Source organism: Coptis chinensis, chromosome 7, assembly GCF_015680905.1.
Source record: "Coptis chinensis isolate HL-2020 chromosome 7, ASM1568090v1, whole genome shotgun sequence".
NCBI classification, from domain to species: Eukaryota; Viridiplantae; Streptophyta; class Magnoliopsida; order Ranunculales; family Ranunculaceae; genus Coptis; species Coptis chinensis.
This window is the reverse complement of record NC_141462.1, coordinates 52634924-52648930: the sequence shown is the minus strand read 5'-3', so window position 1 is coordinate 52648930 and position 14007 is coordinate 52634924. Positions and strand designations below refer to the sequence as shown.

Below are 14007 nucleotides of genomic sequence, written 5' to 3'. Positions count from 1 at the left end.
TGTTTTGAAAAGCAAGATAACACAACTTGAATAGAAGAAAAGCTACACAATTCAACAAAGCTTCAAGCTTTAAGTAATGAAAATGGAAAACAATTGGATTAGAAGTAAAGAAAAACAATTAACAATTAACAAGTTTGACTTTGACTTTGATGGTTGAGTTTTCGCCACTTTTTCTCAGTTGTCCCATACGGTCCCTTTTAGGCTCCTTTTGGCTCTAGATCACGTCATTTGATCTACTTGGTCAAGAATAAGCTTGTATCCTGAAAAAACGATAAGAACATGAGTTTTGTGCATTATTGAATATATAAATTGACATAATTGAATCATTGTAAGAGGATAAAAACGCATATTTGGGGACTGATGAATTAGAATGAATGCAAAACACTTGATTGATTGAATAAATGTAAAACACTTTATTGAATGCATCTACTTGTGTGCTTGCAGTAGAATGGATACAAAATACTTGATTGATTGAATTAACACATCTTCAAGCGAGCTTGCATTAGATTGAATGCATCTACATTTGAGCGTGCATTAGAATACAAAACACTTGATAAAATGCTTCTACTTGCGAGATTGCATTAAAAAGAATGTAAAACACTTGATTGATTGAATGAAGTCGCCTACAAGCGAGCTTGCATTAGAATTAATTCAAAGAGCTTCATTGAATGCATCTCTGTTTGAGCTTGCATTAGAATGAATGGAAAACCCTTGATTGATTGAATGAATGCAAACACACTTGGTTGAATGCATCTACATGTGAGCTTGCATTAACGGCGTGTTGAGATTCGTGTTGAGTTGCGGTTTTGAAGTTGTTCACCTCTAATGTTTTTGGGATGGTTTTTCATGTATAATGATGTTGAGAACTAGCTATTATTGATTTGATAATGAAAGTATAGAAATAAATGTTGTTTTGGTATGAAAAACATGAAGAACTTGATATGAAAAAGGTAACTTGGTAAGCAAGTTATACTTATTTGATTGATTCAAATGAGTATAACAAACTTTGGTTGGGTAAATGACGATTTACAAGATATTTTGATGAATTATTGTTATGAAAATCAAGATAACACAACTTGAATGGAAGAAAAGCGAAATGATTCAACAAAGCTTCAAGGTTTAAGTAGTGAATTTGGAAAATAATTTAATTAAAAAGAAAGAAAAACAAATAACTAATTTTTATCACCTACTCCTACTAGAGTCTTGCTATTAGTTAACCAGCTCCCTTATTTTTTGGGCAGAATCTCTACACTTATATATGTATAGTGATATACATGGTTTGCCCTCCTCTAATCTTATCCAACAACTAACCTAATCAAAAAGTTTCTTGTTCCTTCTTTGAGTGGATAGCGTCAAGCCTTTTGGGCCCAAGCCCATGTCTTTGGGAATTTGATCCTTTTGTATTTTGAGACTTCTGTGATGAGTCCTTGTCTTGCAAAGGGTTGAGTCCTTGGTCCTTGAAGCCATAGAGTTTTTCTTGAGCTTTCGAGTTTTTGATCCCTTGAGTTGACTTCGACTGTTGACTTTTTGGCACTTTTTCTCAGTTATCCCATAGGGTCCCTTTTTGCTCTAGATCACGTCATTTGATGTACTTGGTCCAGAATAGGCCGGCTTGTATCCTGAAAAAGCCAAAAGAACATGAGTTTTGTACATTATTGATTATATAATTTGACATAATTTAATCATTATAAGAAGATAAAAATGCATATTTGGGGACTGATTAATTAGAATGAATGCAAAACACTTTACTGATGAATGAATGTAAAACACTTGATTGATTGTATCTATTTGTGAGCTTGCATTAGAATGATTGCAAAACACTTGATTGATTGATTTAACGCATCAACAAGCGAGCTTGCATTAGAATGAATGCAAAACACTTGATTGAATGCATCACGTTTGAGCTTGCATTAGAATAAAAGCAAAACACTTGATTGGATGCCTCTACATGCGAGATTGCATTAGAATGCCTGAATATTGCTTTAATGGTGGCAAATATAGGGTGATTATTCCTTTAGGGGTATCTTAGTAATTTGGCTATAAAAATTGAAAAACATGCGAAAATCAAAAGAAACTTTGTTTATTGCTGCCACAAGTCCTTTCACACCTACTGAGTTTGCTGATGAAGATGATAGCGAGAGTAAACTTCAAACAAGTGAAGATGAGGATATCAATTATTACAAAGCAATAATCTTAAAGAAGTGTGGAGAAGGGTCGCTGGAGAGATTTAGGTGGAGGCTCAACCTAAAGATAAAGGAGGATACTTTGGATCTTGTATCCAAGGGGGGTGCGCAGATGGAAGAAGATTTATCAGAAGTGAACGAAGCATTGAAGGTCGTAGATCTACCAGCTGGAGAGGGAGAAGTGACACAGTCTGAAAAAACTAGATCTGAAACAATTGGGATCTCAGGCAAAGAAGGAAATCTGGTAGACTACTATCAGAATAAACTCAATGAGGTACTTGGAGGTGTAAACAATGAAGATATGCCTGAGGGGTTCACAACCAACAAAACTGAAGAAGAACTGATCCAGGAGGCAAAGAATTTGTTGGTGGCTGCTGGATACGAGAGTGAAGATGTAGGAAACGATATTGGTGTTGTAGAAGGCCAAAATGGCGAAAGCTTGCAGATTCAGGGTGATCCAAAAAATAAATCAGGAAGAGAGGCATACTTCCCTGATCGAGACAAAAAGGTTAGCAATACTAAACCAAGTATCTTGGGATCCAAGTGTGATGATAGCCTTGATTCAGGGGCAGCAAAACGAGAGTCTTCAACTGATAACAAAGCTCCAGTAGTGGGGGCAAAGGAATACGTTGATGCCACGAATGATGAGGGTCATGATACTGATCATGGTGGCCAGAACATGAAGGCTACCACAAATGCAGACCAGCAACCAAGCAAGAGGTTATAGGCAGATGTAATTGGGCATAAGGCAGTTGGGAAGGAGAATCTAGAGTACATCAAACCAACAATGGTAGATGGGAAAGCAACAATACACATCAAGTCTAACCAGTTTGAAAGCATCAAGAAGAAATATGAGAAGATGGTTGTTGGAAGTTTCGTCGAGAAGAAACTGGGGTTTCTTTTTGTACGCGAAGTTGTTACCCGAACCTGGAAACTAAAGAACAAGTTCTCAATGAAAACTTAAAGGGACACAATGTACACTTTTGAGTTTGAATCTGATGAAGATAGAGAAGCAGTACTTGACACAGGAAGTTTTCACATAGCAAGCCAACTTTTTATAGTGCGGCCATGGAAGCTATTTGTGGAAGCAGAATCAAAAGAGTTGAAGACAATCCCTATATGGGTTATTTTGAAGAACTACCCATTGGAGATGTGGAATAAGAGGGGATTCAGTCAAGTTGTCAGCGTTATAGGGATACCAATGTTTACAGACCGGCCAACAGAAGAAATGACAAGGACGACCTATGCAAGGGTGTGCGTGGAGGTGGATATAGACTGTAAATTCCAAAAGGAGATCCCAGTGGTGATTGATGAGGTTCGAGCAATGAATATCAAAGTGGAGTATAATTGGAGGCCACCACTGTGTTAGCGTTGTAAGGTGTATTGGCATACTAACCAAACATGCCCGAATAAACCTGAGATAAAGATGGAGGCAAAACAAGTATGGCTGAAAAGAGGAACTAAAACTGAAGATATGAAGGTCGATATTGGGGAAGAAGGTATACAGAGAGAGGCTACACAAACAACAAAGACACACGAGAAGGAAGTGCAAAAAGTGCATGTTGTAAAGGATGAAGTAGTTCAAGAGAAAGACATGGGAAATGAGAGTGAAGGATGGGAGTCACCGACACGGAGACACATGGTGAGAGCAAGACCAGAACATAACATTTTCAATGCTGAAGGCGGAAACAGAACAGTGGAAATACGGTTACTGTGAAGGAGGGGAAGATTGGACTAAATGGTAGGGCAGCTATGACAACTACAGTTGGTACAAACTCGAGAGAGTGTGCCAATCCTATGATAGCCAATACTAAGCAAAGTAACACACAAGACCAAAGGCGGTACAGTCATCAGTCTCCTCATAAGTTCAAATGAATAATAGAACATGTTGGAACTTCAGAGGATTGGGCTTGAGATATCTATGGCAAGCAAAGAAACTGATAGAGAGTATACAAGACATGAAAGCATAACTTAATTATTTCCCCTTAGTACTTTTGTATAAGGAAACAAAAAACATAATAGATGCAATGGCTGTAAATGAACCTACTGTGAGGTTTATAGTTATTATACCTAGTTCATTTGCTGAGGATGTAGGGAAAAACTGCATATGAAGATGCAAAGGATGGTTACGAATGTAACAACCAAATAATTTCTTTTTTTAATGAAAAAGGGTAGGGGACCTCTATAAAAACCTCGCTTACCGATAAAAAAAAAGAAAAAGAAAAGATTGCATTAGAATGAATGCAAAACACTTGATTGAATGCATCTTCGTTTGAACTTGCCTCAGAATGAATGGAAAAAACTTGATTGATTGAATGAATACAAACACATTTGGTTGAATGCATCTACGTGTGAGCTTGCATTAGTGACATGTTGAGATTAGTGGTGAGTTGGGGTTTTGAAGTTGTTCATCCTCTTTTGTTTTTGGGATGGTTTTTGATGTATAATGATGTTGAGAACAAGTTATTATTGTTTTGAAAATGAAAACATAGAAATAAATGTTGTTTTGGTATGAAAAACATGAACTTGATATGAAAAAGGTAACTTGGTTAGCAAGTTATACTCATTTGATTGGTTCAAATGAGTATAACTAACTGTGGTTGGGTAAATGATGATTTAGAAGATGTTTTGAAGAACTATTGTTTTGAAAAGCAAGATAACACAACTTGAATGGAAGAAAAGCTACACGATTCAACAAAGCTTCAAGGTTTAAGTAATGAAAATGGAAAACAATTGGATTAAAAGTAAATAAAAACAATTAACAATTCACAAGTTTGACTTTGACTTTGATCGTTGACTTTTTGGCACTTTTTCTCAATTGTCCCATACGGTCCCTTTCAGGCTCCTTTTGGCTCTAGATCACGTCATTTGATCTATTTGGTCAAGAATAAGCTTGTATCCTGAAAAAGAGATAAGAACATGAGTTTTGTGCATTATTGATTATATAAATTGACATAATTGAATCTTTATAAGAGGATAAAAATGCATATTTGGGGACTGATCAATTAGAATGAATGCAAAACACTTGATTGATTGAATGAATGAAAAACACTTTATTAAATGCATCTACTTGTGTGCTTGTATTAGAGTGGATGCAAAACACTTGATTGATTGAATTAACGCATCCAAAAGCAAGCTTGCATTAGATTGAATGCATCTACATTTGAGCTTGCATTAGAATAAATGTAAAACATTTGATAATATGCTTCTACGTGCGAGATTGCAATAGAAAGATTGCAAAACACTTTATTGATTGAATGAATGCACCTACAAGCGAGCTTGCATTAGAATTAATGCAAAACACATGATTGAATGCATCTTCGTTTGAGCTTGCATTAGAATGAATGGAAAACACTTGATTTATTGAATGAATGCAAACACACTTGGTTGAATGGATCTACGTGTGAGCTTGCATTAATGGCATGTTGAGATTCTTGTTGAGTTGCGGTTTTGAAGTTGTTCATCCACTAATATTTTTGGGATGGTTTTTGATGTCTAATGATGTTGAGAACTAGCTATTATTGTTTTGATAATGAAAGTATAGAAATAAGTGTTGTTTTGGTATGAAAAACATGAAGAACTTGATATGAAAAAGGTAACATGGTAAGCAAGTTATACTCATTTGATTGATTCAAACGAGTATAACCAACTTTGGTTGGGAAAATGATGATTTACAAGATATTTTGATGAACTATTGTTATGAAAAGCAAGATAACACAACTTGAATGAATGAAAAGCGAAATGATTCAACAAAGCTTCAAACTTTAAGTAATGAAAATGGAAAACAATTGAATTAAAAAAAAAAACAATTAACTAATTCTTATCACCTACTCCTACTAGAGTCTAACTATTAGTTAACCAACTCCCTTATTTTGTGGGCAGAATCTCTACACTTATATATGTGTAGAGATATATATGTCTGCCCTCCTCTAATCTTATCTAACAAGTAACCTAATCTAAAAGTTTCTTGTTCCTTCTTTTAGTGGACAGCGTCAAGCCTTTTGGGCCCAAGCCCATGTCTTTGGGAATTTGAACCTTTGGTATTTTGAGACTTTTGTGCTGAGTCCTTGTCTTGCAATGGGTTGAGTCCTTGGTCATTGAAGCCAAAAAGTTTTTCTTGAGCTTCCGAGTTTTTGATCCCCTGAGTTGACTTCGACCGTTGACTTTTTGGCACTTTTTCTCAGTTGTCCCATAAGGTCCCTTTTAGGCTCCTTTTGGCTCTAGATCCCGTCATTTGATGTACTTGGTCCAGAATAAGCTTGTATCTTGAAAAAGCGATAAGAGCATGAGTTTTGTACATTATTGAATATATAATTTGACATAATTGAATCATTAGAAAAAGATAAAAATGCATATTTAGGAACTTATTAATTAGAATGCATGCAAACCACTTTACTGATGAATGAATGTAAAACACTTGATTGATTGTATCTATTTGTGAGCTTGCATTAAAATGATTGCAAAACACTTGATTGATTGAATTAACGCATCAACAAGAGAGCTTGCATTAGAATGAATGCAAAACACTTGATTGAATGCATCACGTTTGAGCTTGGATTAGAATAAAAGCAAAACACTTGATTGGATGCATCAACGTGCGAGATTGCATTAGAATGAATGCAATACACTTGATTGAATGCATCTTCGTTTGAACTTGCCTCAGAATGAATGGAAAAATCTTGATTGATTGAATGAATACAAACACACTTGGTTGAATGTATCTACGTGTGAGCTTGCATTAGTGACATGTTGAGATTAGTGGTGAGTTGGGGTTTTGAAGTTGTTCATCTTCTATTCGTTTTGGGATGGCTTTTGATGTATAATGATGTTGAGAACAAGCTATTATTGTTTTGATAATGAAAATATAAAAATAACTGTTGTTTTGGTATGAAAAACTTGAAGAACTTCATATGAAAATGGTAACTTGATTAGCAAGTTATACTCATTTGATTGGTTCAAATGAGTATAAATAACTGTGGTTGGGTAAAGGATGATTTAGAAGATGTTTTGAAGAACTATTGTTTTGAAATGCAAGATAACACAACTTGAATGGAAGAAAAGCTACACAATTCAACAAAGCTTCAATCTTTAATTAATGAAAATGGAAAACAATTGGATTAAAAGTAAATAAAAACAAATAACTATTAACAAGTTTGACTTTCACTTTGATCGGGGACTTTTTGGCACTTTTTCTCAGTTGTCCCATACGGTCCCTTTTAGGCTCCTTTTGGCTCTATATCACGTCATTTGATCTACTTGGGCAAGAATAAACTTGTATATTGCAAAACTGATAAGAAGATGAGTTTTGTGCATTATTGATTTTTTTTTTTGATAGCCAAGCGGGGTTATTTAGAGGTCCCCTATCCCTTTTCATTAATAAAAAGAGCTTAGTACATTCGTTGATTGACATAATTGATAGACCCCTTTTATGCATTATTGATTATATAAATTGACATAATTGAATCATTGTAAGAGGATAAAAACACATATTTGGGGATTGATCAATTAGAATGAATGCAAAATACTTTATTTTATGCATCTACTTGTGTGTTTGCATTTGAATGAATGCAAAACACTTGATTGATTGAATTAACACATCTGCAAGCAAGCTTGCATCAGATTGAATGCATCTACATTTGAGCTTGCATTAGAATAAATGCAAAACACTTGAGAGAATGCTTCTACGTGCAAGATTGCAATAGAAAGAATGCAAAACACTTGATTGATTGAATGAACGCGCCTACAAGCGAGCTTCCATTAGAATTAATGAAAAATACTTGATTGAATCCATCTTCGTTTGTGCTTGCATTAGAATGAATGGAAAACACTTGATTGTTTGAATGAATGCAAACACAATTGGTTGAAAGCATCTACGTGTGAGCTTGCATTAATGGCATGTTAAGATTCGTGTTGATTTGCGGTTTTGAAGTTGTTCATTGATAACTATAAAATGAATAGTTTACCTACGAAATGAACTATGAATTCAAAACGTAAGTAAACTAAAACTATTCTTTTATACTCAATTATCAAATCTTCTACTCTCAATGCGAATTGCACTAAATGGAGTACGAAGTTCGTTACACTCCTAGTTCCCTAGCATGGATTGTTTTCTAAGTCTAACTAGTAAGCTCTTAAGTCAATGAGCTTTTAATTTAAATATTATACTCACGATACTTAATTAAGATGATTACTAGAAATTAACTACAAATGCTATGGAAATACTATTGTTTGACTCTAGATAAAGGAATTAGAGGGAATCGAATCCACCTCGAATCCAACTTAATGACCTAGTACAGATTGTGGTATCTCGATTCTTACGTTTTTCACGGCAAGAATTCCTAGTCTAATCCCTAGTGTTCATGGCATTTCTACCAAGTACTAACTAGCATGTGAGGGTCCCCACCCATTCTCATGGCTAAAAAAAACGACCTTCTAGAGTGGAATAGATGCTACAACGTTTCTATACTAAACAACTAAGTTTTCATCAAGGCTTCATCAACCCCTCTAATGGAGGTTTAGCCTTGAATCATCAATCTAACATTTCCCATTGAATCTAAACTAAACGTAATGTAAGAAATTTAGATTTACTTAATTTGAACAATAATGAATCTAATTTAATGGATGGAATGAAACAAGAACAAGAATTGAAATTAGATCTAGAATGGAAATGACAAATTCGAAATTGACAAACTATCTATTTTATTTATCTAATCAATCAAGAACAATGATTCAGATATTTAATCTAAAACAAGAATTTAAATGGAACTAAAACTTAATTTAATTAATAAAACTAGATCTATAATTCTATATCTTAATTTAGGTCTAACTAGCTACCATTAACAAAGAGCTAAGCTTTTGTTTTTATATCTCCAGATCCAAAATTCGTGCATGGGCTTGGAGCCATGGTTTGGGCCAGAGAATCAGGCCCAAAACCCAATTCTTTCAGTCCAAAAAGGCATATTCAGCTGCAGTTGGCTTCCACAGACTTTTCGTCCACTTCTGCTCCTCTGATTGGGTCAAGGCTTGGACCATTGGAAAGCTCTTTCCGAGCCGGTCGTTTTGACATAAGGTAGGCCTCAATCCGATGTCTGAGTCCAAAGATATGGCATTCGGAAGTTCTGAACGATTTGTTGCTCCTTTATCTCGCTAAAGTGGCACATTTCTGCACATAATGGACTTTGAAGCCTGAAATGCATAGAAACACGTAATCAGTATTAACTCTTACTTATTATTCACATAATTGGTCTAACAGTATGATTATTAAGGGGTTAAAACTACAGTTTTGGGCTCTTATCAAACCACCCCTTAAACAAAGATTTTGCTTGTCCTCAAGCAAAGATGAGAAATTAGAATAAGTGACCAAAATGGAGTTCTAACTACTCTCGTTTAAGCTAAGAAATGCGATTGCATTGACCATATGCAACAAGGCCTTAAACCACTAGGAATTCCCTAGTGGGACGAAGTTATAGCCTCGTGGAGAGTTTTCCGATGAAGGTACTCACAAACTTCATCTATACTTACAAAGCGACTAAGAAAATAAAACTATTGTTTCCTTATTCATGCTCAACTATCTATACATCTCTCTAGCAATTACATAAGAATAACAGTCAAAACCTAAGTTAATATATGCATAATAATCAATCATCTACAATAAACATATAACAATGAGTAATACTATGAAATGTTCAACAGGTTTGTTTTCGAGAACTCTCGGAATAAGCCCTTAAGTAGGTCCTCACATAAATGTCAAGACAAAAACCTCTCTGATTTTTCCACTCAAGTTTTCAGCTACTCCAAAGGTGTGCAGTGGGCACACTTTACCTTACAATCTCAATGACATCAAGGAAGCTCGGGTCGATCAAACACATCCGCCACTTACTATCACACTAACCTATTCCTAATCGAGCTAGAGGTCTTTATTAGGTGTCATGGGATTAGGAGATGGTTTAAGAAGGAAGGAAATGGATATTCAAAAGGACAAGTCTGAGATAATAGAGTCTTCATATTATGTAACTTAGAGAAAACCTTGTTAATTACTTTTGCTTCTACACTTTGTTTCCATCCTTAGCCATATTTTTCTTTTTTTTTTCTTTTCTTTGGCCTTTGACTCCCTTTTATTCTATTTTTTTGGAGTTTTTATTTATTTCTATTTTTTTTTTTTTTTTTTCTTTTCTCTTTGGATGGAAACTTCTTTTCTTTATTTTCCAAGCAACTAACTAATTTTTGTTTACAATGTGTTTTCTCTTCTTCTTTCTTCCTCATTCTATTCTCGGACTTATTCTAAATTGGGTAGGTTGATTTTTTATTTTGTTTTGTTTTTGTAACGAGGGGTAAAGGAAATTGTGGTTTATGGAAGGCTAAAGAAAGGCTCGAGAGGGCGACTAGTGGAACATAATTCATAGGTTTGAATTTCTGGCTATATCGATCCAAAGAGCGCCTAAATTCTCGCTTAGGATATGGTTTAGTGATCAAGCAAGTGGACGTGTGATTTTCTATCCGGATTTTACTTCTCCCTTGTGTCATTTCTCAAATGTTTTCGCTTCATATAAAGGCTTTAGGCTATATTCTCACAGATTTGTAGAATAAGTACTCTAGCCTAGATTTCTAAACTTCATCGCTAGCAATCATAGATACTCATGTAATAAATTTATAGATAGATGCAAAGATTATTACATACATATTAACCTAAGTTTCTAACAATTATTCGATGCAAATGCCTACATTGAGACTTCTAGATTGTTAAGAGCATGGAGGAAGAAAACAATACCAATATTCCTAAGTGTATAGCATATTTTTTTTTATTTATATTTTTGAATTTTCGAAATTTTAACTAGAAAACAAGTGCACATTATACATATCTCTATCCTAACAGATGTCTTAATTACACGTGTTTCTATGCCCCCAAACAAAAAGCATGCTTTGTCCTCAAAGCGTTTAAATAAAGAGGGTAGGAAAAATACCATTGAAACGCGGGAAATTCAGAAACATCTGCAAAACAATGTTAGAACGTACTAATATAGGAAATAAAAACTGACGCAACACTATAAGAGTTCCACCCATTATGGGGTTAATGTAATTAAATTGCTTTGGGACATAAGCGGACACTAACTTAACTAAAACTTTACCCGCACCCCAACATCTACTCGCCATCCTCCTCTTCTATATGAGGTTCTTTTCGCGATCCCCGCCATGCCATAACAACTTGCCACGCCTTTACGCCGTATCATCAACTAGTGCTAACCTCTCTAGTGTTATTTGGTCCGATGGGGTGTAAGGAGCAACCAAATGTGGTTCAGACTCCGCCATCCGACCAAGTCATGGCTCGAATGATCTTACCACCACGATTGGTGGGTCTCATGATTTCGACCCTTTCCCAACTGTAATGCGTAATCGGTAGAATATGGGGTAGGCAAGCGCCATAAAGGCGACAAACCAAGACAGGCATAAGAAGGTACTTATGCCTCAAGGTATGGGCTCGCTCGAAGAGTAGCAACTAAAACTCGGGGAATGTCATACCTACGACGCCCCTCAGCCTAAAGCAAGGAAAATGTCACCGCCGGTATTATTGGCGTATAAACCGCCGTTCTCTAGAATGTTCATCATGATGAACAACATGGTTGTGCCTACATTCAGTGATAGGCTACTCGGGCGATGTTATATTGGTCTTGGTCCATGATATGAAATACCCTCCCCATAATACTCATGGAAATAGGCATATTCATATAGGTATGAGTTATCCGTCATATATCCCCACGTGTGCATAGTGGTCGTAATGGCAATCCCAAAACCAAAGCTATCAAGTGTTTATTGAATTCCATAGTCGTACCATCAATAGTAAGGGAAAATTTTTGTTCTCCTTCTTGGGTACAAAAAAGTAATATTATTATAGAAGAATTCAGTTAGCTTAGGTGAAAAAGAATCGTCATCACTCACCGAAGATGCCGCCATCCTAATTGCACGATCCGCCAAGGAACGATGCTCCATAGGTATAGGTTCCCATCAAGTCTTCAAAAGACTGCTCGGGAATCACTATAGGTGGTGTCATCTCAACACTACTTGTAGAATAGCTGCGAAAAACGGAAGAACCTCAGAAAATCGAAAAATTTCTGTGATTATCGGAGAGGGCGCGGGTGATGCCAGATATAGCGCGAAGTCGCCGCTCTTTGGTTTTTGAAATTACAGTGTTTTAGCTGGTCGCGCTTACTTGTAGGCGCGTGGCGCCGCTGATTTTTTCGATTTCCGGTGTTTGAGCTGGTGGAATCAAATTTACTTGTATGCTGGCGCTTCTAGGGATTTTTCGATTTTAAGATAATAGGGCGAAGTCAGCGCTGCTTGGGGAGCCGGGCGCCAGAGGGAGCTGCAGAAAGTGAGTTTCTAAGAAAAACAAGAAAAAGGTTGGAGTGAAAAGTGAAAGATGATTGTGGTGTGTAGTGTGGGTTGTGAGTGTAGTATGATGGAAGTTTAAATAGGTTATGGGTTTCCAAAACGAATCGGCAAATTGCCAAATTGTTTTAAGGCAATTTCCGAAATAGAAAACCGCCAAAACCCAAAACCGAAACTAACCATTGTTTTGATTTCCTAACAACCCCGGTATCTTTTACTTGGTTTAGAACAAGAACTTCTAAACTCTCCTACATATCATGCTACCACTACTACAAAAATCATAGGTATGCGGGTATCGGGCCTAATTTTCAACTTTTACTTCCAAGACAACTATACTAAAGATGATAAAAATAAATTATATTAAAATAATATGAAATCCAAGCAATCTAAAACAAACAACTTAATACTCAAATCTAACTACTGAAATAAAATTCCACTAACAAAACAATAAAAACAATGAAATAAAAGGACAACCGATGGTGAACACCTAGGCGCGTGAAGAAGATGGTCCCCGAGATGGAGATCGGATGGGGGTGACGAATGGCTTGAGCCATCCATTCATGGGCGACGACGCCATGCCTCTCGAATCCACCGAGACGGACTCATCCACGAAAGTGGCACGCGTCAGAAGCATCTCTATCCTGAACAAGCGGCTTCCATCTCGCCTTGAGTAATCGCGATACCGGGCTTGGTGATTCTTGTGGATAACCTCCAAGTCAAACAAGATATCTTCCTGACCCCTTTCGAGCATTTCAACTCTCGTCTGAAAGTTCGTTTGCTTATTTCGAATTACAATTTGTCTATGTCGTATATCTTCACAGATACGATAACCGTGATCATAAACCAGTTTTAAAGATTATCATACGTTCTAAATTAGAAGTATGACTATCAAAATTATCTTCAACCAACCATGTCATATCTTCCCCTACATTATCCGACTCAACTTCCTTCTCTGCAGACAACGGCCAAGTCTTTTGAATGCATTCCTTATAAATACTTGCATTAGAAGGCAATTTGATCTTAATAGGAGCAGATCTAGCGACGGCTCTAAATGAGAGCATAATCTTAGTGATCAATACGGAAGAGGCTGTGCTCTTTCCCCCTCCTCTAATCACATTCAAAATTAAATCAAGGATGCAGAAATTATACTCCTTCGTTTGCAAATTCCGAGAACGCGCATTAAAGTCCGATGTCGCCGACTTTGTCTTTCCCGAGGACGTTTTACCAATCCACCGAGCTCTGAGCCGGTTGATTGGTTCTCGTGGTCGTCTGGCTTAACGAATGAGATATCATATTGTATTCACCCTCTATGACCGTATCTTTCATCAAAACAGAACCGCAGTATATTGGGATTCCCGTTTGGTCGTGATCTAGGTTGGTTACTGGGGTGATTCCTAATAGCTCACCAACAACCGCCTCGTGAACTTCCCTCCGCTCCTCG

At 36.4% G+C, this 14007-nt stretch overlaps 1 protein-coding gene across 1 annotated transcript; it reads left to right on the top strand.

Moving 5' to 3' along the window:
- The first annotated feature begins 3156 nt into the window (after positions 1 to 3156).
- LOC147487912 (uncharacterized) lies at positions 3157 to 3552 on the top strand. Its single transcript, XM_086574192.1, has one exon. The coding sequence runs from the start codon at positions 3157 to 3159 to the stop codon at positions 3550 to 3552; it is 396 nt and encodes a 131-aa protein (XP_086430318.1).
- The last annotated feature ends 10455 nt before the right edge of the window (positions 3553 to 14007 follow it).